The sequence below is a fragment of the Trichomonas vaginalis genome, chromosome IV, assembly GCF_026262505.1.
Source record: "Trichomonas vaginalis G3 chromosome IV, whole genome shotgun sequence".
Classification (NCBI taxonomy): Eukaryota; Parabasalia; order Trichomonadida; family Trichomonadidae; genus Trichomonas; species Trichomonas vaginalis.
In genome coordinates this window covers 5,398,619-5,423,089 of record NC_067206.1, presented here as the reverse complement: position 1 = coordinate 5,423,089, position 24,471 = coordinate 5,398,619, and the positions used below count along the sequence as shown (strand labels likewise).

At 29.9% G+C, this 24,471-nt stretch overlaps 12 protein-coding genes and 1 pseudogene across 13 annotated transcripts, besides 3 other annotated features; 5 read left to right on the top strand and 8 right to left on the bottom strand.

The window, feature by feature from the left end:
* Positions 1-2,693: part of a mobile genetic element that runs on past the window's edge.
* Positions 1,057-1,811, bottom strand: TVAGG3_0035060 (annotated as a pseudogene). The gene has a single exon. A coding segment is annotated over exon 1 (755 nt).
* A 150-nt stretch (positions 2,694-2,843) lies between the features above and the next one.
* TVAGG3_0035040 (uncharacterized protein) lies at positions 2,844-3,716 on the bottom strand (the record flags this gene model as incomplete). The annotated part of the gene is made up of 1 exon (XM_051220560.1): positions 2,844-3,716. The coding sequence occupies one exon, from the start codon at positions 3,714-3,716 to the stop codon at positions 2,844-2,846; it is 873 nt and encodes a 290-aa protein (XP_051105546.1).
* An 835-nt stretch (positions 3,717-4,551) lies between these two features.
* TVAGG3_0035030 (uncharacterized protein) lies at positions 4,552-4,767 on the top strand (the record flags this gene model as incomplete). Its single annotated transcript, XM_051220559.1, has 1 exon — positions 4,552-4,767. The coding sequence occupies one exon, from the start codon at positions 4,552-4,554 to the stop codon at positions 4,765-4,767; it is 216 nt and encodes a 71-aa protein (XP_051105545.1).
* Positions 4,768-4,791: 24 nt separating this feature from the next.
* Positions 4,792-5,028, bottom strand: TVAGG3_0035020 (N-acetylmuramoyl-l-alanine amidase family; the record flags this gene model as incomplete). The annotated part of the gene is made up of 1 exon (XM_001309265.2): positions 4,792-5,028. One exon carries the CDS (start codon positions 5,026-5,028, stop codon positions 4,792-4,794), a length of 237 nt encoding a protein of 78 aa, XP_001309266.2.
* A 1,215-nt stretch (positions 5,029-6,243) lies between these two features.
* Positions 6,244-6,474: a mobile genetic element.
* Positions 6,445-6,474: a terminal%2Cinverted (terminal inverted repeat of MuDR-3_TvMULE3 transposon ID:TVAGG3_0035010).
* A 293-nt stretch (positions 6,475-6,767) lies between these two features.
* Positions 6,768-7,655, bottom strand: TVAGG3_0035000 (spectrin binding; the record flags this gene model as incomplete). The annotated part of the gene is made up of 1 exon (XM_001316576.1): positions 6,768-7,655. The coding sequence occupies one exon, from the start codon at positions 7,653-7,655 to the stop codon at positions 6,768-6,770; it is 888 nt and encodes a 295-aa protein (XP_001316611.1).
* Positions 7,656-9,100: 1,445 nt separating this feature from the next.
* On the top strand, positions 9,101-10,024 carry TVAGG3_0034990 (spectrin binding; the record flags this gene model as incomplete). Its single annotated transcript, XM_001316575.1, has 1 exon — positions 9,513-9,875. The coding sequence occupies one exon, from the start codon at positions 9,513-9,515 to the stop codon at positions 9,873-9,875; it is 363 nt and encodes a 120-aa protein (XP_001316610.1).
* Positions 10,025-10,567: 543 nt separating this feature from the next.
* Positions 10,568-13,777, bottom strand: TVAGG3_0034980 (uncharacterized protein; the record flags this gene model as incomplete). Its single annotated transcript, XM_001316574.1, has 1 exon — positions 10,609-13,644. The coding sequence occupies one exon, from the start codon at positions 13,642-13,644 to the stop codon at positions 10,609-10,611; it is 3,036 nt and encodes a 1,011-aa protein (XP_001316609.1).
* A 135-nt stretch (positions 13,778-13,912) lies between these two features.
* On the bottom strand, positions 13,913-14,809 carry TVAGG3_0034970 (uncharacterized protein; the record flags this gene model as incomplete). Its single annotated transcript, XM_001316573.1, has 1 exon — positions 13,913-14,809. The coding sequence occupies one exon, from the start codon at positions 14,807-14,809 to the stop codon at positions 13,913-13,915; it is 897 nt and encodes a 298-aa protein (XP_001316608.1).
* A 56-nt stretch (positions 14,810-14,865) lies between these two features.
* TVAGG3_0034960 (uncharacterized protein) lies at positions 14,866-15,183 on the top strand (the record flags this gene model as incomplete). Its single annotated transcript, XM_001316572.1, has 1 exon — positions 14,869-15,102. The coding sequence occupies one exon, from the start codon at positions 14,869-14,871 to the stop codon at positions 15,100-15,102; it is 234 nt and encodes a 77-aa protein (XP_001316607.1).
* A 336-nt stretch (positions 15,184-15,519) lies between these two features.
* On the top strand, positions 15,520-16,305 carry TVAGG3_0034950 (regulation of endocytosis; the record flags this gene model as incomplete). The annotated part of the gene is made up of 1 exon (XM_001316571.2): positions 15,589-16,203. One exon carries the CDS (start codon positions 15,589-15,591, stop codon positions 16,201-16,203), a length of 615 nt encoding a protein of 204 aa, XP_001316606.1.
* Positions 16,306-16,472: 167 nt separating this feature from the next.
* Positions 16,473-17,345, top strand: TVAGG3_0034940 (uncharacterized protein; the record flags this gene model as incomplete). The annotated part of the gene is made up of 1 exon (XM_001316570.1): positions 16,473-17,345. The coding sequence occupies one exon, from the start codon at positions 16,473-16,475 to the stop codon at positions 17,343-17,345; it is 873 nt and encodes a 290-aa protein (XP_001316605.1).
* Positions 17,346-17,750: 405 nt separating this feature from the next.
* Positions 17,751-18,691, bottom strand: TVAGG3_0034930 (iron-sulfur cluster assembly; the record flags this gene model as incomplete). The annotated part of the gene is made up of 1 exon (XM_001316569.1): positions 17,761-18,681. One exon carries the CDS (start codon positions 18,679-18,681, stop codon positions 17,761-17,763), a length of 921 nt encoding a protein of 306 aa, XP_001316604.1.
* Positions 18,692-20,627: 1,936 nt separating this feature from the next.
* TVAGG3_0034920 (cyclin-dependent kinase inhibitor 2C-related family) lies at positions 20,628-20,879 on the bottom strand (the record flags this gene model as incomplete). Its single annotated transcript, XM_001316568.1, has 1 exon — positions 20,628-20,879. One exon carries the CDS (start codon positions 20,877-20,879, stop codon positions 20,628-20,630), a length of 252 nt encoding a protein of 83 aa, XP_001316603.1.
* Positions 20,880-24,471: the final 3,592 nt, after the last annotated feature.

Below are 24,471 nucleotides of genomic sequence, written 5' to 3'. Positions count from 1 at the left end.
AGATTTTCAGATGGTATTAAAAATGTAATTGATAGATTAAAATATGAACAGATTGACAATATCGAATTTTTGGAATTTTGGTTTAAATATCCTGATGGAAAAAAGATTGAAGTTAAAGATAAAGCTGATACTATAACAAAAACAATTACAATGACCGATCCGGATAGTGGGAAACAAAAAGAAATAAAACAAACGATAGAAACTGGTGAAAGGTCAATTATTATTGATTATGATTCAAAGGATTATTATTCAATAATGTTAATGCTTGAATATTAAATGGCCTTAACAAAGAATTTTTCAAGTGATATTTTATATTCATCAACTATTTTATTATAAATATCATTATATGTTAAATGTAGTTCAGTTGTTGTTCCATTCTTTGATATCTTAATTGTGCTAATATCCTTTATAGGATTTATTTTTGCAACTGTTCCGCAGCATGAAACCTCATCATCTATGAAAAATTGAATCTTAACGTCTGAATCTTGAACATCACAAAGAATGGCGATAATGTGAATTAATGATTCATAAGGTAAAATAATTAAACCAGATTGGTCAATTAAATTTATTATTGAATCATAATTATCAGTTATTATATCACGGTAAATTTTCATTAATTCAGAATTAATGTCTATTTTATATGGCGCATTGCGACTGGAATCGTATATTCCTGGGTTCTCGATGTTTGATGAAAGAGGTGGGGGGTATGTTGGATATGTGGGGATTTCAACGGGTTCTTTACCAGGTTCAGATAAAATGATTGGGTCTCCATTCTCATGGTTTTCTTCATTCTCCTCATTCTTCGGTAAGTCACGAGTTAATAAATTTGGTTGAGTTGCTGACCTTGTTAATTCAGGGCTAACATTAACTTTAACATTTTGAATAATTCGTGATTTATCATCATTTACGTTATAACCAACCGTAATCTCTGCTTTTGCGTTAGTGTTCTTTTGACTTGTGAAACGTCTTCTCATTTATAATGAATAAAAAAAGAAAAATATATTTAAAGTTTTATTTAGTTGTTACGGTAATATCCCAAGGTTCATCATTGTTTGCTTATACTTTCTTTGTAACTGCACCAATAATGTTATTGATATTGCTTTGAGTTTCTTCCAGTCTTATTTTATCATTTACAATATCTTTAATCATTTCATTACATGCATTCTTAAAACCATCTGATTTTTCTAATTTACGTCTATCACTTTCTTTAATTAAATCAAAGTTATAACCTTGTTGAGAATAAAGTGGTTTCTTTATCAATTCCTTGAACGCTTCTGAAAGTGAAGATGAAGAAATTCTTGCCACTTGAATTGGTTTAAATTCTGCTTTCATTGCTTCTTTCTGTTCATTGAACACTGGATCGAATAAAGCAACTTTAAAGAATTTCTTAGCTGGAATTTCAGGTCTCAAATTTGCATATTGACCATCAAACTGATTAACATATCGTGGTAATCCATCCGGTCCTCTTCAATAGCGTTTAATTCTTCATTGAAATAAGAATATGGATTATGACGGTATGAATTAATTGGACCATGTTCACCTTCTCCAATGTATTGTTTAACAGCTTTTCCATTTTCATCAAATTGCATAGGATAACGTTCATTATATGCTTTACGTTTAGGATAATCAGATACAGTTAATTTATAACCATTTATGACTTTAATATTACCTTGACCATCAGTAACGAAAACTTCATTTATACCATCAGGTTTTCCATTTGGACCCGTAATGTCTGCTTCGTGTGCTTCCCAATTTGGTCCATGACGTTTGGCATATGCTTGAGCTTCTGGTAATGTTAAAACATTTCTCATTTGTTTAACATCTTTTTGAAGACCGGCAACAATGTGACTAATTCTTTCATTCCGTCTGGAACTTTCATAGTTCTATTATATGCACCCTTTTTGTTTGTTCCTTGTTTTAATGGAACCTGTAGAAGATTTGCTATTTCTGTCATGTTTAATTATAAATAAAAAATAAAAATTAATTATAAAAAGTTAATCAAATTTAACACATCCTTTATTTAAATCAACTATTATTTTTCCATGTTCACCTAATTGCTGATATTGTGTGTAAAGTTCATTAATGCTCATTGGTAAATTCACTTGATAAAGCATAACGTTCAACTGTTGACGACTAAAACCACTGAAAATGAAAAGTGTTGATAGATTTGATTTAATGTTTGTGCTTAATGCTTTAAAGTATTGAACAGCCATGAAGAATGAACACTGAATGTGTCGACATTGAGTTAATAACTGATTAAAATATGATTTCTCATTTGTTATTAGTTTTGATTTCACGCATCATCTAGAAAAATGAGTGAATGCAAAAATTCTTATCAAAATTTGAAATAGAAAGTGTTTCAAATAATTCATCCCGTTGTTTATCAATAATTTTATCCTCTAATCCTTGCTTCTTGATTGTATTATATAATTCTTTATACATTAAAAAGTTTTTTAAATAATCTTCTGCTTCTTCTTGTGATAAATAAATAATTGGAATTTTGATTAAATGCTTTAAAGATTCAAATGTATCATCTGAAGGTGAACCTGAACGGTTGATATAAATTAACACATGTGAATGGGGGAAGTGTTAGCAATAATGATAATTTGTTTTAATATCGTTAATGTTTTACCTTTATTTTGTTTACCAATTGCTGCAGTGATTGAATTTAAGTAACATTCAGAATATGGAATTTTCATTAATTTTTCCTTAGATAGAGCATTTCTATTATCACTCAATGCTTCATTAATCATATCATCTACGTATGTATTATATACTCCTGCTAATTCTTCATAAGGTGTGGATGAATTTAAATCCATTTAATCAAAAATAAATTTATAATTTTAAACATTTCTATTCATCAATATTTCATCATATGAACTTCTATACTGTGGTGGTGTACCTGTTGGATGATATTTCAAACCTTCATCCGGTGTCCATGTCCAATATGTAGTCCTAGTAAACCAAACCTGAGGAGGATTTGTCACCTTTGAACAGTAAGTGTCATTTACACCCTGAATGATTGGATAAGCTTTCACTTGTACTGTAACTTGTGAGTTGAAAGTTTCTAATCCATCAAAGAATATACCCGCTCCATCACGTTGAACTGGAATAGTGCATAAGAATGAAGTTTGGTCTTTCCATGTTCTAGCTAATGGTGTGCCATCATCATCATTCAGTGGTCTAGTTAATGAGTCCTCGTATTCTTCTGTGCATTCATTCACTCCATCTAAATCAGAAGCTTGAAGCATACGTGTAAAGAATATGTCACCCACTGTGGTCATCGCTTGATCGGGGAAGTTTCTGGAATCTATAGTGACCTGAAGACCTCGAAGCATTGGATTTTCTAAAACTGTTCTTTGCATTGCATTCTTCGGAAATGCTAACACAACATCTGTAACATTATGAAGAGCGTATGAGAAATCTGAACTGATACCTTCAGGAGTGATGCAACCTCCATTTAGTGAACGAACGTCAATATGTTGAGCTGGAATCATGAATGGATCTTCCTTACTGAATAAACGTGGTATTGCTTTAACTGATTCTTCAATTAAACCGTATCCTGGTGTAATGCATTTATCCTCTAAAACTTCCATCTTTGTGCATGAAATAATAACGTCATCAACTGTTGCGTCAGCAGATGTAGCGGCTAAGCTTGTAATTAATTTGGCAGGAAGTCCAATTTGTTGGAATTTACGATCATATTTATAAAACATGATTCATAATCTTTCATAATTTTCATCAGTTATCTTTTCATAAACGTAATTTTGTAAATCAGCAACTCTTAACGGGTCAACCTGACAAAATACTAAAGTATCCCTGAAAACATAATATTTAAGAATGATTTCACCAAATGATTTAGGATAATCATCGAACGCCTGAAATGCTAACAAATCATTTACCGGAATAATCATATCAAAAGTGACATCAACTTCTTCATTTGCTTTCTTGAAAACTTTGAAGGGTCAATATATTTACCACATACTGAGTTATCATATTTTTGAACATTATTATATAACGAATGAACAAACTTTTTAACTTTCCTTCTGATTTTGGTTTATATGTTGCAAATGCGAAAGATTCACGGGCGCATTCCATTTGAAGATAACCGGCATCACCTCTTTCGGTTTCTACTTCTAATTGTTTAAAGCTTTGATTTGATGATTTGTAACCAACGAATAAACGCATGCATTTAAAAGTGGCATCACATGTGAAAGCTTTATTTGAAACTAGAGTTGCTTTAACTTTGCGTTTAATATATGTGTCACCTAATTGGTTCACATCATGAGCCGGATTTGTAATTCTTAAATGAGTTTGTTTATCATCAAAATATGGAGCATCAGAGTCATAGCATGAACTTTCAAGTTCTCTATAATATCTTCTACCGTCATTCTTTGCAAATATTTCATTTATCTTTTCGAATGAATGAAATACATTTCCATTAATCGGTTTAGTGTTTGGCACCAAATAGTTAGTCGTCATTTATTAATAAATAAAAAATCGAAATTAAAAGATGAAAATGAATTTTTAATTTTAATGAAATAATCAACTATGGCTGCAGGATTCTTTAAAAAATTATGGGATAAAGTAAAAAGAGGAGCGCATAAAGTTTGGGAAACAATGAAGAAAGGAGCAAATTGGATATTTAAGAATAAAGAAGCAATTAGTGACGTTGCTGAATCAATAACACCAAAAGCCGCCCCAATAAGAGAAATATTAAATAAAGGAGAAAAAGTTTATCAAAGACTTCAACCGATACTAAGATAAAAATAATATTTATTTATTTTTCCACTATCTACCTCCTATTTTATTAAGTATTCCTTCAGCTATTCCACCAATTGCGTTACCTGCTTGTGCTCCCATTGCCGGATTACCTGCTTTAGTACCTAATACTCCACCTATGATAGTTCCTGCCGTTTTCGCTACTGGTGCCAAAAAGTTTGCAACGGGTTTAATAATATTTTTATGAACCCAACCCGCAGCTTTCTTAATTCCATCCCATAATTTTTTAAAGAATCCTGCCGCCATTTCTGATTTAATATTAATTAAAAAAAATATTTCATCACTTATATTCTAATTTTTATTTAATGATAAATGAAACCAATTTTAAAAATAAATGAAACAGAGGAGGAAGGTATTTATGAAAGTGAAAATGTTCAACAAAAAATAAACGTTGTTAAACCAATTACTGAAATAAAAAATTTTTCATCTGTTGAAGAATTTAATGACTATTATGCTAACAATAAAAAATTATTTGAAGAATTGACAACATGTAAATTGAATAAAATGTTTAAAGTTGATGGATTCAAAATTTCAAAAATAAAAGGAGTGGTTAGTTTGAAATCTATTCCTCAATCAAGAATCACCTCATTAATGAAAATAGATGATTTAACAAAAAGAATAGAAATTATTGAAGAGCGAATAAATCAAATTATTGATTTCATAAATCATGACTCGTTGAGCCCGGGTCCTTAAAGCCCATCACTGAGTTCAAGGTTATATTCATCAAATATTTCATTATTAAATGCAACTTCTGCTAGTTTATTTATTTTTTCAATACAATCATTTGAAAGTCTATCGTTTAATTTTTTCTGAAGTTTTTCATTTTCTAGTTCTGAAACTTTATTTGGATGATATGTAAATTCATGAAATTCTTTTTCCTCAGTTTTGATCATTAATTTACAAAGAACTTTTGTGGTTGGAATTCGTTTGAACCATTTATTAGTTATATTCGTTATATATTCAATATCTGGAATTAATTCCCAAATTTTTGCATTTTCAATTAATTTATTATCAAATGCAAAAGCAATGGGTTTAATATTATGTTTACCTTTATAATATAAACTTTCTACATAATCATCGAAATAAACATCTACTTGTTTAACATTTTCAAGAATTGGTGAAAGAGCATCCATTAATTGATTGACGGTTACGAATCTTGATCCACTCATTTTCTTACGAATTAAAAAAATAAATTATTCAAAAATGTAAGACATGAATTTTTAAAGTTTATTTTTTTATTTTTTTTATTTTTTTTATTTCATTATGTATGGGTTTAGTGTAAATGTCTTACAATTTTGAAAATTTTTTAAATCTTGATTTATTCAAAAACGTAAGAATAAAAACCGTAAGAATCATACATTTTTTACTTCATATGTAAAAAAAATGATACAAAATCGCTCAAAAATGTATGAATTCTTACGTTTACAAAAAAAGTCACAAAACCCGTCATATCCTACTACTAATCTTTGCTGATCTGTAATTCGCGGAAGCCGCGAGCGAATCGAGCGGCTTAGGTCTAAGATTTTGATTCAAATCTTTGCTTATATTCCTTAAATTCTTTATGAAACTCGCAACAGTTCCATAAAAAAGTTTAAATTCTAAACTGTCGAAATTACCGATCGGTAATCACACCCTTCAGGGGTGTGTCACTTTTTACAGGCGTGTCACTTTTAGCTAAAATTACCCCTACTCCTAAAATATGTGTTCTAGTATGTGATTAAATGTTCATCAGCCATTATCATTTTAATCTCTTTATAATTGGTGACGTATAACATAGAAAATTTGGTCATAAATAGAAGTAATCCAACTTCTCTTTGTAAATGAAGGTTGTCAAAAAAAATCGAGAGAATATCAGTTAGCGTAAAGTGCACCCTTGAAAAATAAGCATAAGATTAAAAATGTTAAATATTATGATGTCAAATTTATTTGTTTATTTTTGTTACAATAACTCTTTCCTTAGTTTGAATGTGTTTGTGAAGAATTTATTACTTAGCACCTGATCGATTTAGAAGATTGATAATACTTCGGTAGTTTTTACCATCGTTTTGTTTTTCTTCTGCCAAATCAAGTGCTGTTTTTCCTCTATTGTTTTTCTGACGAAGATTGACACGAATTGAAACTAAATATTCTAGAACATCAATATGGCCATTTCCCGCTGCAAAATGAAGTGAAGAATCATTATGATTTGTTTTATCATTTTTATTGCATCCACATTGAATCAAATATTTGACCACATCAAGATGATTATATTTTGATGCACAAATTATTGGAGAAAATCCCTGAGAATCTTTCTCATCTGGATCTCCCCCAGCTGAAACAAGATATTTAACAGTTTCAAGATGACCATTTAATGATGCCAAGTAAGTACAATTAGCATTATCATTTTGTTTCGAGTTGACATCACAACCAATACTTTTCAAATATTTAACTATATCAAGATGACCTTCTTGTGATGCACAAAGAATTGCATTAGCTTGATTAGATTTCTTACTCCAATTCTTGTCAAAACCAACTCTAATTAAATATTTTACAATTTCAAGATGTCCATACAATGATGCTAAAAGTAAACAATTATTTCCATGTTTGTCAACTGCATTTTTATCGCAACCTCCTTCAATAAGAGATTTTGTTAAGTGAAGATCTCCTTCAATACATGCACAAAGAAGTGGTGTATATTCATCAGAATCTCTCTTTTCACTTAATCCAATCGCGCAGGAAATGGACATTTCCGGTATATCATCTTGAACTGAAAGCTGCTTAAGGAAATTGTAAATTGTATCAAAATCAGTGATAGAACGTAATTCATAGATTTTTACAAGTTCTTTTTTGTATTGATTTTCTTTCTTTTTGTATTCATTGATTTGAGTTTCCATCTTCGAGATCTTGGATTCAAGATTTTGAATATCAATCTTTAATTTTGAGATTTCTTTGGAATCGGATTGATTTTCTGGATTGTGTTTCTAAAAGTAATCAATTAAAGCATGTGATGATTTAAGTTTGAAAATGTTGTTATAGCTTTGAAGAACATTAATCGCATCTTCAAATGAATTAATATAAACATTACACTCTCTAGAAAATCTATACAGTCTAGTTGTACTAAGTTTTGATGCCCCTTGTGAAAGAAGCATTCTAAAATCGTTAGGGTTAAGATTTGATTTCTCTAAAACTTGAGGAATGAAATTTTCATCAATCACATCATAAAAATTATCTTGATCAATATATGTTTGAATGTTTTTTGCAATGTAATTGATATCAAGAACGAGCTCTTGATTCATCAGACAAATTGTTTGAATAGTCGTCAGGCTTTTTGCATAGGCAACTTTTTGAGAATTCCCACAATTTGATTGTCAGATCACACTTAAATTTTGTCTTCAGAAATTTTTGTTGAAATGTAATTGAGTTTTAGAAATTATTAAAACTCCAATTTATTATATCCTTCGGATTCTTTTAAAAAATAGATCGGATTTGGTCGGTAGAAATTCATAGTAATCTTCTGAGCTCAGAATCAATTTATTAAAAAAAATAAATAAATAAATATCATAGGGTATTTAATTGTAATTTCGAAGTAAAAGAGGTAAATCCATGAAAATGGCCCTTTATGATGCGATTTATCAAAATAAAACTGTTCTTCATCTTGCAGTTAAACTAAATTATAATAGGATGGTTGAGTGTTTCATTTCTAATGGAATCAATACATCAAAAGATTCTGAGACATAACATGAATGAAAAATTTTCGTTTAAGTCATTAGTGGATTGAATTTCATTTAAATATTCTTTTGAAATTCTTTCACTATAATGACCCCTCAAATAGTCTGTCTATATAATTGACCATTGACCCTTTCCAATAAAATAATTTACAGAAAAATCATATTTAATCTTCAAATCTAATGCTGTTGTTTTTGTGATTTAGTATGTAATTTCTAACATATAGTTTACATTGTTTGATTGGTTGTTCTTGTACAATTATCAATTTAATCTCTTTATGATTCGAGATTATGTTGCTAAGGTTTTTATATTCCTATTGAAAGATGTTGTAAATTGCTAACTTAAAATAGTACTTTTCACCAAGATCAGTTATTCAAATATTTAGTTTTTGTTTTTTTCAGAACCATATTCCAGGAGGTTCTTTTTTATTGACTAGACTCAATTACTATGATATTTAAATTGATTCTGATTAACTAATTTTTCTTGGTAAATTTGATGGATCTGTAAAACTCGAATTTTTCGCTAAAAATAGCTGCACATTAAATATACTTCATGTTATGAATTTATATAAATTTCAATAGGCATTTCCTAAAACTCACTTCATTTCTATGTCAGACATCAAATCTCAAGAGCTTAGGGAATTATATTCCAATTATATTGAGACATTCAACGCATTATACAGGATCAAAACAAATGATGAATCGGAAATCACCAAGATTTATGATGATATCAAAAAGAATTTAATTGAAACAAAAATATTTATGCCATCGAAGATCCTTTCAATCATTTCAAATGCAGCCATATACAACAACCGTTATGCAAAATCGTATTGGTTTATTTTCAAAAAGATTTTTGAAGAATATCGTCCAAAGCGCATTTATGGCTGTCACTTTTGCTTTTGTTACTTTGTATATAAAGAATATGGAATATGTCTTGAGGATTACTATCTCCAAGAATTCAAAAAAAGTAAATATCAAAAATATTCATTGGATGTCCATGAAGAGAACACAATTTACAGAGCAATAATGAATGATGATATAAACTCATTTATCACATTTACAGAAAAGGATGGATTCGATAAAGACGTAAGACTTCAAAGTGATTTTTATCCACGTAATCACTACGGTGGATTTTCATTACTTGATTTATGTTGTTATCGTGGCGCAATTTCTTGTTTCAATTATTTAAGAACAAAATTCAATGCAAAATTCGATAATGATTGCCTTCGTCTTTCATTTTTAGGTGGGAATATCGACATTTTGAATGAACTATTGAAGGATAAAAAACCAACAGGTCCATACGAAATAGAAGCAGCAATTATATCACATAACATTGATTTCATCAATATGAAATATGATTTTAAAGTGACAGCTCTCAATTTTTTATAATCTTGAAGCATTCTTGATGCCACCCAAAATGATTTCAAAGAAATTGCTGAGCTTTTGATTTCGAATGGTGCTAATATCAATTCATAAGCAATTAGCATCCAAGAAAAAGAAAATAATGAATATATGAAACTTTATTTCTATATTTTCAGTAAATAATTAATATTTCAAATATCATATTGTTAGCTTACTATTCTTTTAGAATATTTTGTTTCCCCATTACGACAAAAAGCATTTTAAAGTATCATAATCTCATTCTATAATAAAGCAGGGGAAAAAATAGTAGTTAATTACATGTTTATGTCGATAATTTTGTCGAAAAATAAATATAGCGCAGTGTATGTTTGTCAAAAAAGATTTAAGCATTTTATGAGGCCCCGTTTGTCATAAATTTTTCATCTAAAAAATTCACAATTTTGTATACATTTTTACGGGCGCTTTAGCGCCCAAAAAGTATATAAAATTGGAATTATCTTGATTATGATTATTTTTGCTTCTAATGCCGAACAGCATTTGAATCAAAAATAATCGTAGAATAGATAATTAAACTTTTTATCAAAAGGTATGATTTTAAATTCAATTTCTTTTTCGTTCAATAAAAGAGACAGTTTTTTGTTCCAAAAGACTGAACTGTTAGGAAAAAACAGTAAAAATATTTGAATGCCATCCGTCAAAAAAGTGTCAAATCAGTTAGCAAAAATTTAAAATAAGTTATTATTTTTTTACTATTAATAAATTACAAGAGGTCTTCCATTACCACGCTGCGGCTTTCGCTATGAGTGATTTCCTTCTTCGGTGCCCTACGTCTCTGGAAGAAGAGCATGTAAATTGAGAAAGCGCATAAGAAAACGAGCAAAAGCGAGGAAAGAGTGATTAATGCTTTGAAATGTGCCTTATTAATAGGTCCTTTTACAGGACTTGCTTGAACCTCATATATTTTATCTTCTTTAGGATTGAAAAGCAACATGTACGCGCATTGTGATACAGCATTTGAAGGACCAATTCTCATTGCTGTTGAAATCAAAGAATTATTTAATGTTCCATTTCTGAAGACCATTCCTTCGTTGAAAAGATTTCCTCTGTAATTACTATCATCGATACAAATAAATGGCATTCCAAACTTGAAAATATCTAAATTCTGTTTCATGAATTCGATGTCTTCATCATTTTGATCAGCAAATGTTTGTATTCCTGGAGTAAATGAAGTTTTTTGTACTTTTACAAACTTAGAAATTTTCACTGTTGGGAAATGTTTCAATGACCAATTATAATGTAACAAGAAATCATCATCAGGATTTGCGTATTCATCGATATGAAGATAAGTATTTGATGTCAATTCCATCATTCTTTCTATTGTCAATTGTCTCAAGTTAATAACACCTTGGAACATTGGATCCTTTGCAATTGTTGCTGTTGTGATAAATAACATTGATTCTGATTTACAATACAATGTTTTTTTAGAGATATTCACAATTCCTGTTGTCTCCAAAGTGATGTTTTTACCGCAAAGCTGGTTTTGGTAGTTAAATGTATTACCAAGGAAATTCGGTTTTAGAGTCATAGATTTGAAGTTTCCATCAATAATTTTTGCAGGTAAAACAGCCTTGAAATTGACAACGATGTCATTATTTTCTCCTGGAATTCCGCCGATTTCAAAAGTGAGCATACTTCCGAAATTATTTGATTCCAAAGTTACTGCATCTTCAACTTCTATTCCGATATTTATTTTGTTGGGGAATGGTGCACCTTTTTTAGTTATTTTCTTAACACCTCTGAATTTAATCTTCATTTCTTGTTTTTCACCGAAATCTGTGAAAACTTTTGGTTTCAAATTTTCTCCTGAGATTTCAACAGTTTCTGTATTAATTATTGTAGAATTAGCTGGATGTAATGGATAAGTAAATTCATCATTTGTTTCTGTGTCAAGTTCAATGTAATTAACATTAGTTAATTTCACATCTTTTCTAACAATTTTTACATTAGTCATTTTCAAAGTATCTATTTTTGTTTCTTCAGGAATATCAGCAGTAACTGATTTCAACTGAATATTGAAACCAGGTTTTGTATCAGCTCCTATTGTGAAAGTAACTTTATTTTCTTGATTTAATTCAGAATTTATCTTAATACCTCTGAATTTTATGCCATAATTAATTTCGAAATTTTCGAAGTCATCGTCCAAATAAATTTTTAATTTAACAGCTCTTGACGAGTTTTCTGTAATTGATAGATTCTCAGCTAGATCCTTTAAATTATTTTGAGTTCTTATTATATAATTATCAGTCAATCCGCAATCACCTGAATCGGTTGACAAACAAATGTATTGTTGCGAATTTACTTCTACGATATCATCAGATTTGATTTCAATATTTTGTCCAACAGATTTATCTGGTACTTCTTTGTAATCCCAAATTAAACTTATTGTTTCTGCTTTTATTGTTTTATTACTCTGTACCAATGTAATATTTGCATCTGGTAATACATCATTTTCTCCAGCTGGCTGAACATTTATTTTGAGTGTTTCATTTATACTTGTCATTTGCTTACAAACTATTTTAGGAATTCTTTCACTGTCATGAATGAAATAAAGTACTCCGTTGTGATGTATTCCATCAATTTTGCCCTTGTTAGGTACCACTAATTCATTACAATTTATCTGTTTAACTGTTTGATCAACAGTATTTATTATAAGAGTTTCTGATTCAACAGTAAAAGTGACACCTTCTTCTTTCTTTTCGTCTCCTCCTTCGTTATATTTATCATCATATTCTATTACTTCTTCTTCTTTTTCTTTTGGTACTGAATGAACATATCTGCAAAACATCTGTTTAACACCATTGCCAATCCTTGAATTGTTGCTTGCGTATAAATCAATAACTGAAACATTTTCAATATCTTTGAATTCAATGTTGTTTATGTTTTTAAGATTCAAGCTTAGGAACTTTAATGAATCTTTTGATGTTGTAATGGTGGAATCAAATGTATTATTCTCTAAAGATATTCTTGGACCATCAATTTTGATGTGTAAATGAGCTCTTTGTAGAGTAATTTTGAAATTCTCTTGGTCATTCCAGTTTCCATCGAGAATTGTAAGGTAGGAGTCAATGATTTCAAGATGGAGTGGTGTAAACATTGCGCATTTGCTTGAAAACCATGATCCTATCGTTAAAATTGATTTCGGATTATCGTTTCTGACCGTTATGCTTACATTCTTGCCTGGAGTGTATGGTTGTATGCATGTGCGTCTACAGCCACGGACTGTTGATACGGGAGTGATGATCATCTGGTCACCAAACTGAAATACGGTGGAGTTCTCTAAAAACGAGGTAAACATAATGTCCTTAGCATATATTGCACCATCTATTCTGTAGTTCTTTTCGAATTCGCCTGTTTCGTTGCAATGAATTGTAACATGTTCGAAAAGCAAAGTTATGTATCGCGTGGAGAGCAGATCGGAGTCTAATTTTCCTCCGAAGTACTTGGATGCTTTGTCGAAACCTGTGAAAAGAACTTTACGGAGTTTCAATTCCGCAAGATCAATTTCTGTTGTATCTTTCTTTATGAGCTCAATATTGTTGAATTCAACAGAGTTAAAAGTGCATACTTCTGAAACGCTTAACTTGCATGAAGCATTTGATCCAATACCAATTAAATAAAAAAAGTTAGAATTCTTAAAAGCGTAAGCGTCAACAGTTATAGAACTCAAGTTTTCAGGAATGTATAAGGTAACGTTTAGTTTATCAAATTTATTGTTTTTCTTGGATTCTGATTTCATATCCTTTGAATAATTCGCCGCTAAGTAAAATTTGGTGGTTTCGGGTGGGCAGAGTTGCTTCGATACGTTATAAATGCATAGGAAATTTTCATCTGCTGCTAAGCTTTGGGTTAAGAGAAAGCTGAGCATTTCTTTTTTGAATTTTCTTTACAATTCCAAAATTAGGTATTCAAATTTTGAATACATTACAAAAAACATTCGATACCGCATTTATCCGATATGGTTGATAAACGATATCCTTTTTTGGGAAAAAATATTAGCTTATTTATTAGATAATGTATCTAAAACTAGTATTTTTTTGGTTAGATACGGATTGCGTGATCCGAATTGTGCTGATTTTGGCAACCATTTTTTGGTTTCGGACTTCTTGATTCACACGCTGTAGGTTTTCTATCTCATTAAGCAACTGGGAAAGCTCTTCAAGCTTCGGCTTAGGGATTTCGAGTATTGAATCTGAGTATCGTTGGACAAGCTTAGTTAGATCAATGTTCTTTTCTACCTTCCTTATACTCTTAGTTAGGTTCTTAATTACGGATTTTGAGGAATTATATTTTGATGATTTCGTATTTTCTACATCCGATATTGTCTTTAGACGAGATTTTGATGACTTTATATGCTGATTCATTATTTGTATCTCTTTCTTTAATAGCTGATTCTGTGATAATAATTTTTCATATTTTTCTTGGATAGTATTAAGTTCGCTTTGTAGATTGGAAGATTCGTCTATCTTTTCGTTTAATGTCGTTTCTTGATTGATTTTCTTAAATTCTGGTACTTTTCCAACAGAAGATATCTTTTCGATTACGTGTTTATTGTCTTCTTTAATATCAAGCATATCAGTTCGTATAGTTGTTTCGTAGTTCTTTAATGCTTTTACAATTAGATCTTTAGTCACGTTAATATCTGGCGAAATTATAATATTCGGATTTAATTGCTGTATTATGATATTTAGTCTAGTATTGATATATTCACTTAAGGGTATTTCTTTTTCGTCGGTTAATTCTTGGATTTTAGATTTAATTTCGATATTTTCCATCTGTAATTTACGAACAATATCTTTAAACGGGCTCAAAGTTATATATTTCTTTTCTTCTGCATAAAGAGCTTTAGCAGATGTATCTCTTGCAGAATTTATTATGTTTTCTGCCTCTAATAGCAAATCCATAAAATTTGTGATATAATTAAACGTGCATTATTTTACATGTCAAAAAAATAATAAATAAAATGGGTAATTGTTGTTCAGAAGATTGTGTAAAAGATGTATTTAATATGTATGCTCCAGGTGACATACGTAAGCCAGAAGCTTTTGGTAAACCAATTATTGTTCCTGAAAACAAAAAATCTAATGATGATATCAAGAAATTCCCTGGATTCGAACAGATCAATGATGATTCTGATCCAGACGCAGTTTATTATAATCCTGGAGAAATAAATAGCGATGATTCAAACATGGCCTGATCTGAAATTCATTGAATTCCAGTATTGTATTTATGATTGATACATTAATAGTATTTCATTACTCATAGAGATTGTTTTCTTCTATTAAATCAATATATTATCATTGATAGTTTTAATATTTCTCGAAAAAAATTGGATTTTATTCAATTATTGATGAATTTTTGCATAATTTGCATGCATCTAGTACAAATATTATCTACGTATCAGATAATTCAAGTATTTGAAGTTAATATATCCAGCCATATTAAAAGAATTCATAAGGTTGTATTTTTGATAAGCAAAATGTTTTAAAATGCTATTTTTATGAGTAATATTTAAGTGACTATGTCTAATTTGACGAGAATTTTCGGGTCAATCTTATTTCCCACTTTTTCTTCTTCTGCCTGTCAAGTTTAAATTCAGTAATATGAACTTTATTTTCCCTCTCCAATAAATATAAAATGAGTTCATATCTAACCGATGGTTTTATGTCACTTTTATTTATAAATGAGTGCAGATTCTACCACAAACTCCTTCAAAGTTGTTGTCGTCGGTTCATCTGGTGTCGGCAAAACAGCTGTTGTTCGCCAACTTATTGACGGAAAATTCAACGAAGAAGGCCAGCCAACAATCGGTGTCGAATTCAAGACATACTCATTAACAGCTGATGGTGATAACATCAAGCTTCAAATTTGGGATACAGCCGGTCAGGAACGTTTCCGCTCCGTTTCCAAGGCTTACTTCAGGAACGCTGTCGGTGCTATTCTTGTTTACGATATTACAAGCCGTGCTTCCTTCGAAGAGCTTAACACATGGTTGAACGACCTTAACGCTCTTGCTGCTCCAAATGCTTGCATCGTCCTTATTGGCAACAAATCAGATCTTACAGACGATCGTCAGATCGATGAAGCAGAAGCTGATGCTTTCGCTCAGCGTTATGGCCTTACAAGAATCGAAACATCCGCTAAGGATGGCACTGGTGTTAAGGAGGCTTTCGCTCGCCTTGGTGAAGGTATCATTAGAAAGGAAAAGGAAGGCAAGCTCGTTACACCAAAGCCAGCATCAGAGGCTGGTGCTCTCAATACAAACACTGTTTCACCAAAGAAACAATCATGCTGCTAAATACTCAATCTAGCTACTTAAGACTATTCCATACCAGTAAATATTTTCTCCAAAATAAGTTTTGATATCTAGGATTTTTTAGTTTAGTGATCATTTTCATATGGCTCAGATTATATTTTAGAAATTTTTCGAATTTCGCATAAAATTGATCTGAATGAACTAAATTTTTTCGTTTTTGAATAATGTATCATCAAAATTATAGTTAAATTCGATTTTAATAGCGAAATCTTCAAATTTTATATTTTTTGTTTTGAAAAAGTGACAGTGAAATGAATTGTATCTATCATTTTCCTACATTTGAACAAGAACAAAGGTCAAAGGAAAAGTATATTAAGATTAGGTTAGCTGCGTTACAAAGAAAAAAGGCTGAAGCAAGTCAATTATTAAGTGAATTTAATGGTTTGGAGGCTCCAAAGCCATTTGATATATTTGAACCATTACAAAAAGTTACAGTAGCCGTAAATGTACTCAAAGGATTTAATTCTTCAATTCGAATTCCTTCAAATGCATTTCCGAATTCTTTGGCTCCAATTAAAACGCAAGCAATTAGCGTTCCAAAAGATCCTGTTACAAAGCCACCAAAGCAACCAATCAATGCTCCAAAAGTTGAAATCAAAACTCCTGGATTTTCTGTTGTTCCTCCTGAAGATTTGCCTACTGGTTCTGCTGATGCTTCCACAGATGTTACACACGAAGCAACGCAAAGAATACTATTTTCTCACTCACAACTAGAAAAGATTCAGAAAAACTACAAACAGGGTAAAGAAATTCGAATTTCAAGTCCAAGCTCATATATTTACATCTATGATTTACATGAAGATAGCCTCACGGAATCGATTTCAAAGCAATTTTTGCAAAGTTACATTCCAGTTGAATCAAAATCAATTAAACACCCTGAATGGCCTCCAAGATCATATGATGAGGAATGTAAACTCATGACGGAGATGCAAAACGTCGAATTTAACGATAATATTCAAGAATGCAAAGATATTTACAATAATTACTTGGATACTAAGGTCAAGAACTCCCAAAGGCAGCAAAAATCAAAGACATCGAGGTTTAAAGTTGTTATTGGAAACTTTATTACTGATTCTTCCGATGATTTTACAGAACCAGAAGATTACGTCTTAGGTGTTAATTAAAAATTGGTTTGTTTGTAAATTTTTCACAAAAATTTTTTAATAAAATTTTGTATTTCTTGTTTTTTCTTATTCCAAAGAGAATATTAGTTAAATATTGTATCATTCACGGAGGACTTTATATTTTTATATCATAAACCTTTATAAATTGATATTCCTGAAATATTTTTAATAAATATAGTGTTTTTAGGGACACCTCTTCAGTCATGAACTCATATTCATTAAATCTATAATGTTTTAATGTCTCATTTTCATAAATAAACAGGAAAATTAATATTCAATTCACAAAATTAATACTTTGCTCATAATTTTTCTGAGGATTTGAACACGAGATTTTGAAATTTCTATATATTTTTGAAGTTTTTTTGAAAGAAATTTGATATAAAAAAAAATAAGAAATGATTACTATTTTAATACTTTATTTTGATTTTTCTATATCGAAGAGAGAAACAGTACCATCATCATTGCCTACAGCAACGAGGTTGGGGAATCCTGGTTTTGCTGCAATGCAATTGATGTCTCCCATCTGGTCAATCGGAATTGTGCGGTTAATCTTCGAAAGATCCTCGGCAACAACAAAGATCTTCGTTTGACTGCCGCCAACAAACCATTGGCCGTCAAGATAGTAGGCTGTATAAAGAGATTCGAGATCTCCTTGGAGTTGTAGTTCTGCAGCAATCTGGTATGATCCCTTGTCTAATTTATATAAAATAATTTTTCCATCTTCACCTAAAGTAATGAAATTGCCGTTATTTGGATTGAATGCTAAGCTCCAAACTGTACCTTGATGATGAGAGAATGTCTGTAATGAACCTAATTCTTCTTTAGCTTCCCAAACTTTAACTTTTTCATCAAATGAAACGGAAACAATGAATTTTCCGTCGGGAGAGAACATAGCATCCTTTACATCGGCTGTATGTTCGCTATGTACTGCAATGAAATCGTATTCTTCTGTATCCCAAACCCAAACTGATTTATCTCTACTTGCTGTTACGATTAAGTCTGCTTTTGGAGACCATCTTGCTGTTTTAATCTCAGCATCCTGTCCACTGAGTGTAGCTTCTTCTGAAAGTACACCATCCAACTTTGGATCAAAGCTGTAAACAATTGCATGTTCATCAAATCCAGCAACAACAATTTTAGTTCCATCTGGTGAGAATTGTGCTCTTCTAGCTGCTCTTTCTCGTTGCTTGCAAACAATTTCAACGAAATTATTTTCTTTTTGTTCAAAAATCTTCAGCTTGCCATCAGCACCTGAAACAGCTATGTAATTTCCTGATGGATGCCAACAGACATCAAAAATGAAGCCTTCTCTTTCATCGATGGTCGAGACTTTCATTTTTGTCAAAAATTTTGGGAAAAGAGCTATTGAAATATAAAATGGAAAGTACTATTGTATGCTACTGATTCACTAGTTCAATTTTTAGTAAAATTATTTTGGTTTCAAAGAATTCCTCAATGACCAAGTATACGATAGAACGAAATGAACACTTGTTTGCAATAACCTTGTCATAAGTAATCACCATGTGAAAGAAAAGCTTAATAAAATTTGATTATATTTTTGAAATTTTGAAATGATAATAAAAACGATTTTGCAATTAATAAATGTACGATATTAGTGATATCTTTGTTGAAATGAAATATCATCTCAATTTTCAAATTTAATTTCTAAAATTCTCAAAATTAAACATTGGGAATGATATGAGACAATTCACAATAGGTGAAAAAAATAAAGTTTCGTTGTTTGGTATCAAATCCTCAAAGAAATATCTTGAATAATCAATTTTTACAGTTTAGCTTTCATTGAGCAGTTAACACAACACATAATGCTCTTAATAATTGCTATTTCCCATAAGAATTACAATTAAGAATACATATACATAAGGTTCTGCCAGAAAATGAAAAAAAAGATAACAATACAATAAGTTTTTCTTATAATGATATACTTATCACATATCTTGATCAACCTGATGGTGTTTGGATCGGAAATGGTACCAATTCCGCAATTCCTCAAAACTATACCGGTGAAATTGTTTTATCACAAATCAATGGAAAATATATCACTGTCATCAATAACTTTTCATTCTATTTTTGTAAATTATCAAGCATCACGCTGCCAGATTCAATCAAATATATTAATTCGCAAGCTTTTGATTCAAGTGAAATTAAAAGTATTAGCACTGGAACTCAACTAATAGATATTGGAGATAGAGCATTTTCTAGTTCCAAAGTGGTATTTGCTGATTTCTCAAACTCCAAATGTAAAACATTTAGCGGGATATTAATTTTTATAAATTCTGCTTTAGAGAGAATAATTTATCCACAAGGATTCGAAGTGATTCCAAATAGAATGTTCTATTCATGTCAGTTCAGAAACTTCACTTTCAAAAAAGAATTCCTAGTTGAACAAGATTACCCATTATTAATCAACAAGCATTTAGATTTATTGATTAGTGAGAATGAAAATATTGTTATTTATAATAGAGTCGCATATACAAGTGATTATAAAACTTTAATTTTATATCCAGCAAATGGAAATACTCCTATTCTCCCTTATGTTGAAAAGATTTCTACTTGGGGAGGCTTTTCTGGTTGTAATTTTGAAAATTTTACATTAGATTTACCGATAAGAGTATTTCCAACTTGGATTTTCAGTGATTGTGATAATTTGATAAATCTTGACATATCAAAAAGTTTGATTACCGTTCTTCCAAAGGATTTTGTATCGAGATGCACCAAATTGCAAACATTAACTTTGCCTGATACTCTTCAATCTATTAGAAGCTACTCATTCTTTTCATGCACAATACAGAAATTAATTATTCCTCCTTCTATTAGATCAATTGCAAATGATGGTTTTAAGCAAGTTACAATTTTATCAATTGAATATTGTGGATTGATAAAATTTGATACTGTAATCACAACTACAGGCGTTATTAAAGTGAACACAAACTATGCTTATAGTTCTTGTTTTGGAAGAGAAGATCTATTAAAAACTTTAGATAGTTGTCTACCAGCAAGAACTCCACTTCCGACAGTATTTCCATCGCCAATTTGCAAATTAAGTTGCGTGAATAGAGTTTCTTCTGGTTTCTTTAGTATGAGTCAACTTTATGTTTTTATTTTGATGTGAATAAAAAATTAAAAAGTTTTCCAGGCGGAATTCGAACATGAGGATATCTGGTTTCTTTAGTATGTGTTACACCACCCAAACCTCTGAAAAAAAAGAGGTTCAATTATTTCTTTACTACCGGAAATTACTGCAAGACGAAGGAATGTTTCTTCTTATTTATCTTTTTCTTTGATTTTTGCAATATGTAAAATAAGAAGCTCAGTTATTTCTATATTATTACAATATGTTGCCTTATGAAGAGCTGTTTCTCCATCTTCATCTTTTTCATTGATATTAGCGTCGTGTGATATAAGTAGCTCGGCTATTTCTTTAGAATTATACCATGCTGCACAATGAATGAGAATTAATCTATATCCATCATTTTCACTGATATTTGCGCCATGTGAAAGAAGAAGATCGATCATTTCTTTCCTATTTTTCATAGTTGCATAATGAAGAGTGGTATTTCTATATCTATCTTTTGCATTGATATCTGAACCAAATGAAAGTATATATTCACAAAATAATGGAATATTGAACACTGCGAAATAAACAAAATATTCATTAAAATCATTAGTTTGATCGAAATAAACTAAAAAAGTTTCAATATTACAACAATCTTATAAAATGATTTCAACATTGAATTTGTTCATCAAGAATGTAATAAAATCAATGTTGTGTGAAATAATTTCATATTTCATGCATTTGTAATCTGGTTTTTGAGATTTCAAACATTCACTCATGATCTCTGGATTTCCTCATAAAAATGATAATTGCAGACATTCTTTAGTTATCTCTGAGTTAAATTTCGTTCTTTAAAACTTGAAATAATCAACTCTTCCGTAGTTACAACAGAAATCCTTCTTGAGTAAGAATCTGGATATAAATCGCTATGAAGTCTTTGATTTTATGAAATTCATCTCTTTGAGTCAATGAGATGAACATTTCTGGGCTATTATCTATAATTGATATGTAAATTATATTTTTTTGAATGAATATCGAGAATTTTTAATAATTTATTATCGAAATTATAAATCTTTTTTAATTTACTTTCAAAGCCAAGAATGAATAAAATTTCATTGGCTAGTGATGCCGATTTGGAAGTTAATTTCAATTTCGGAAGTAAATTATTTAAGTTTGGGAAGATTTTCAGGAAGATATGATGTAAAATAAAAATTATGTTTATTCAAACACAAGAGTAAATATAGCAGGATCTGAATAAGTATATAGCCGAATTGATGCGCTTTATTATTGAAATTGATCTCGGATGTAAAATTCTATAAAATAGTGAATAAAAAGGAATACATCTGTAACATATTTGGATAATTAATCAGAATGATACTAGTTCAATCGTAAAATAAAGATTTTTTTTTATCTGAAAGGCTAACAAGCAGGAATCATTGTACCATAGTTATGGTATTGCCGATCTATGTAATTTTATGCATTTTCCAATACGCAGAAGCGTAATGAACGAGACTTAGTTCCAATAATGATTTAACAAACGATTGTGCATTGAATAAGTTTGATATATAAATAGTCAAACATGTTGTATGTCATTCCATTGCATTGATAGATAAAGTTTTGCATATGTTTAAGATGAAAGAACAACTTCCGACCAAGAAAAATCCTATCGAGTATTCAATTTTTTATTTTCCTGGAAAATATGATTTGCTTGTTACATGATTTTTATTCAAATTTATATATAAAAGTAATCCAAACGTATTTTTTATTTGAGAAAAAACCTTTTACAAATTTTTTTCGTTGAAGGAAGTTTGCATATAATCATGTAAGGAACTAAATTATAAGATTTTAATTTTTTATTTCCTTCCTTTTTTCCTTCCTCATCTCTCAATTTCTTCCGAATTCATTCAAAATTACTTCCGGAGATTTGTGAAAGTTACAAGTTGCATTTTCCCGGAATACCTGTGTTTGGTGCCTATAGATTAAATAGCTAAAAACAAAGGTTTTCGTCGATTAAGATCTGATGTTTTGATAGATAAAAAATTCCAAAAAAAATTTGAAAATGAAAAAATCAAGAAAATAATTGCCAAGGAAAATATCATTTTTTAGATTTTGGAAAATCTTGGATTATCTTCCAAATCGGCATCACTACATTGGCCGCTGTTAAATGATAGTCTTCAGTAATGAGTTTGACAAATTTAAATTTTTGCTTTCGAATCTAAGTTTTCCCTTGAACAGCATCGAGTTTTCCATTTGATTTCTTTATGTCTCTGTCTTCTTCTCTCTCTTCTTGTTCCAATTAAAATTGACGATCTGAGAAATTGTCCTGGGACATTTCAATCAATCAAAATATAATTCCTTAAAGCTAATATATATAAAACTTATATATTTTTAATCTGACATAAGTTATTCAAAAAAAAAAAGAAACGTTAAAAGCAAAGTTTTTAATACAAAATCAGATCAACATTTTGATTAAAAAACATGAGTCGTTATTTATTTTTAATGTATTCAAATTTGAAATTTTTGTCTTCCATGAGATGTGAGAATAATTCAATATTATTATCAAAGAATTTATATCTAGCATTTTTGAATTTCTCTGCTTGCCTGGGACTAACTGAATAATTTGGATGAAATTCAGGGTCATTCGGATTGTTTATGTAAAATTTTTCCATTAAGTTGACTATAGATATCATTACATCCTGGTGTACTTTTTGATTCGGAAATCTTTCACAGAATTTCTTATAAGAATTTGATTTTTTCCAATCGAAAACACCAACCTGCTTTTCAAGTAATTCGAGATCGACATTCTTTTTATTAACATACTTATTAACAAGTTTCTCCCTATCTGAATCTAATTTTTTACCTGTAATGACGGTGTGAATATTTAATAATTCTGCAAAGATGGAACGACCTTTTTCAATGTCTTTTATGAATGCCTGTTGCAATTCCTGTGAAAGCCGCTGCAATTGCTGTCGGTAATCTGTTGAAGTCATGAACAATAATGAAAATTGAATACTATTGAAACATTCAAATTTAGAAACAAATTGATGATAACACTTAGAAATATATTTTCTTTTCTTTTAAATGTATTTATATTTGAGAATCTATTCAATTTTTTCCCAAAATTTATCCTTCATCCAGATTAAAAATTGACAAAGTCAGGTCTGAATTTTATTTTTGAATTTTGGTGTCAAAAATTTCCATTAACCACAACGCAGCTCTAGTTGATGCACATTGCAGACATAATAGAATTTAGATTAGATCAAATAGAATTTTTTGGGATTTGAAATTTGTTCATTACTAACCTGATTGCAATAAACTCTTTATTGTGATATAACAAATCTGGAACACCAAAATTTCGGGGTCCTTACGAGTATTCGATTCCATTTTTATAATTTAGTAGTTTAAATGGAAGGATTCTAAAGTCTCTCATATTTATTTCTAATTTATTTAATAAAATTTGTTATGATAATTTACTATTTTAAGGATGTAGATGTGGCATTTCTGAGGTCATTCTGGCAATCCAGTCATTTAAATTTAAAAATATTTATTCAATATATTTGATTTTTGTAGTTAAAGTCTCTAATTTATTTTAATTATTTGATTTACAGATTATAGATATTGATTGAAATTAAATTTCTTGTCTCAGATGTCCAATTCTTAGGGGTTGGATTTTCTTTTTAATAGTAGATAATGCAACAATTTTCTATTGTGATGTGGGTTTCATCTAAATATTCAAATATTTCTCAAAATTCAAAATCACTTTGTTTGATTTTCTGAATCGTTATTAATTTCCTTTATTACTATCTGTGTTTACCAAGATCAAATAAGGTTTTCTTTTTAAAACTCTCTAGGGATCATTATTATCGGTAATTTTCTCCAATTCCGAAAACTTGGTCGGCTAATTTAGGATAAAATTTTCCCAAAAAAAAATATGAAGTTGACCTATAATGTATAAGCATTTAAAATAATCTATGATGTGAGATAGCCATTCAATAGATAAAATGTACTCAATTTGGGGATCACAAAAAATAATATAACTCAAAAAATTAAATA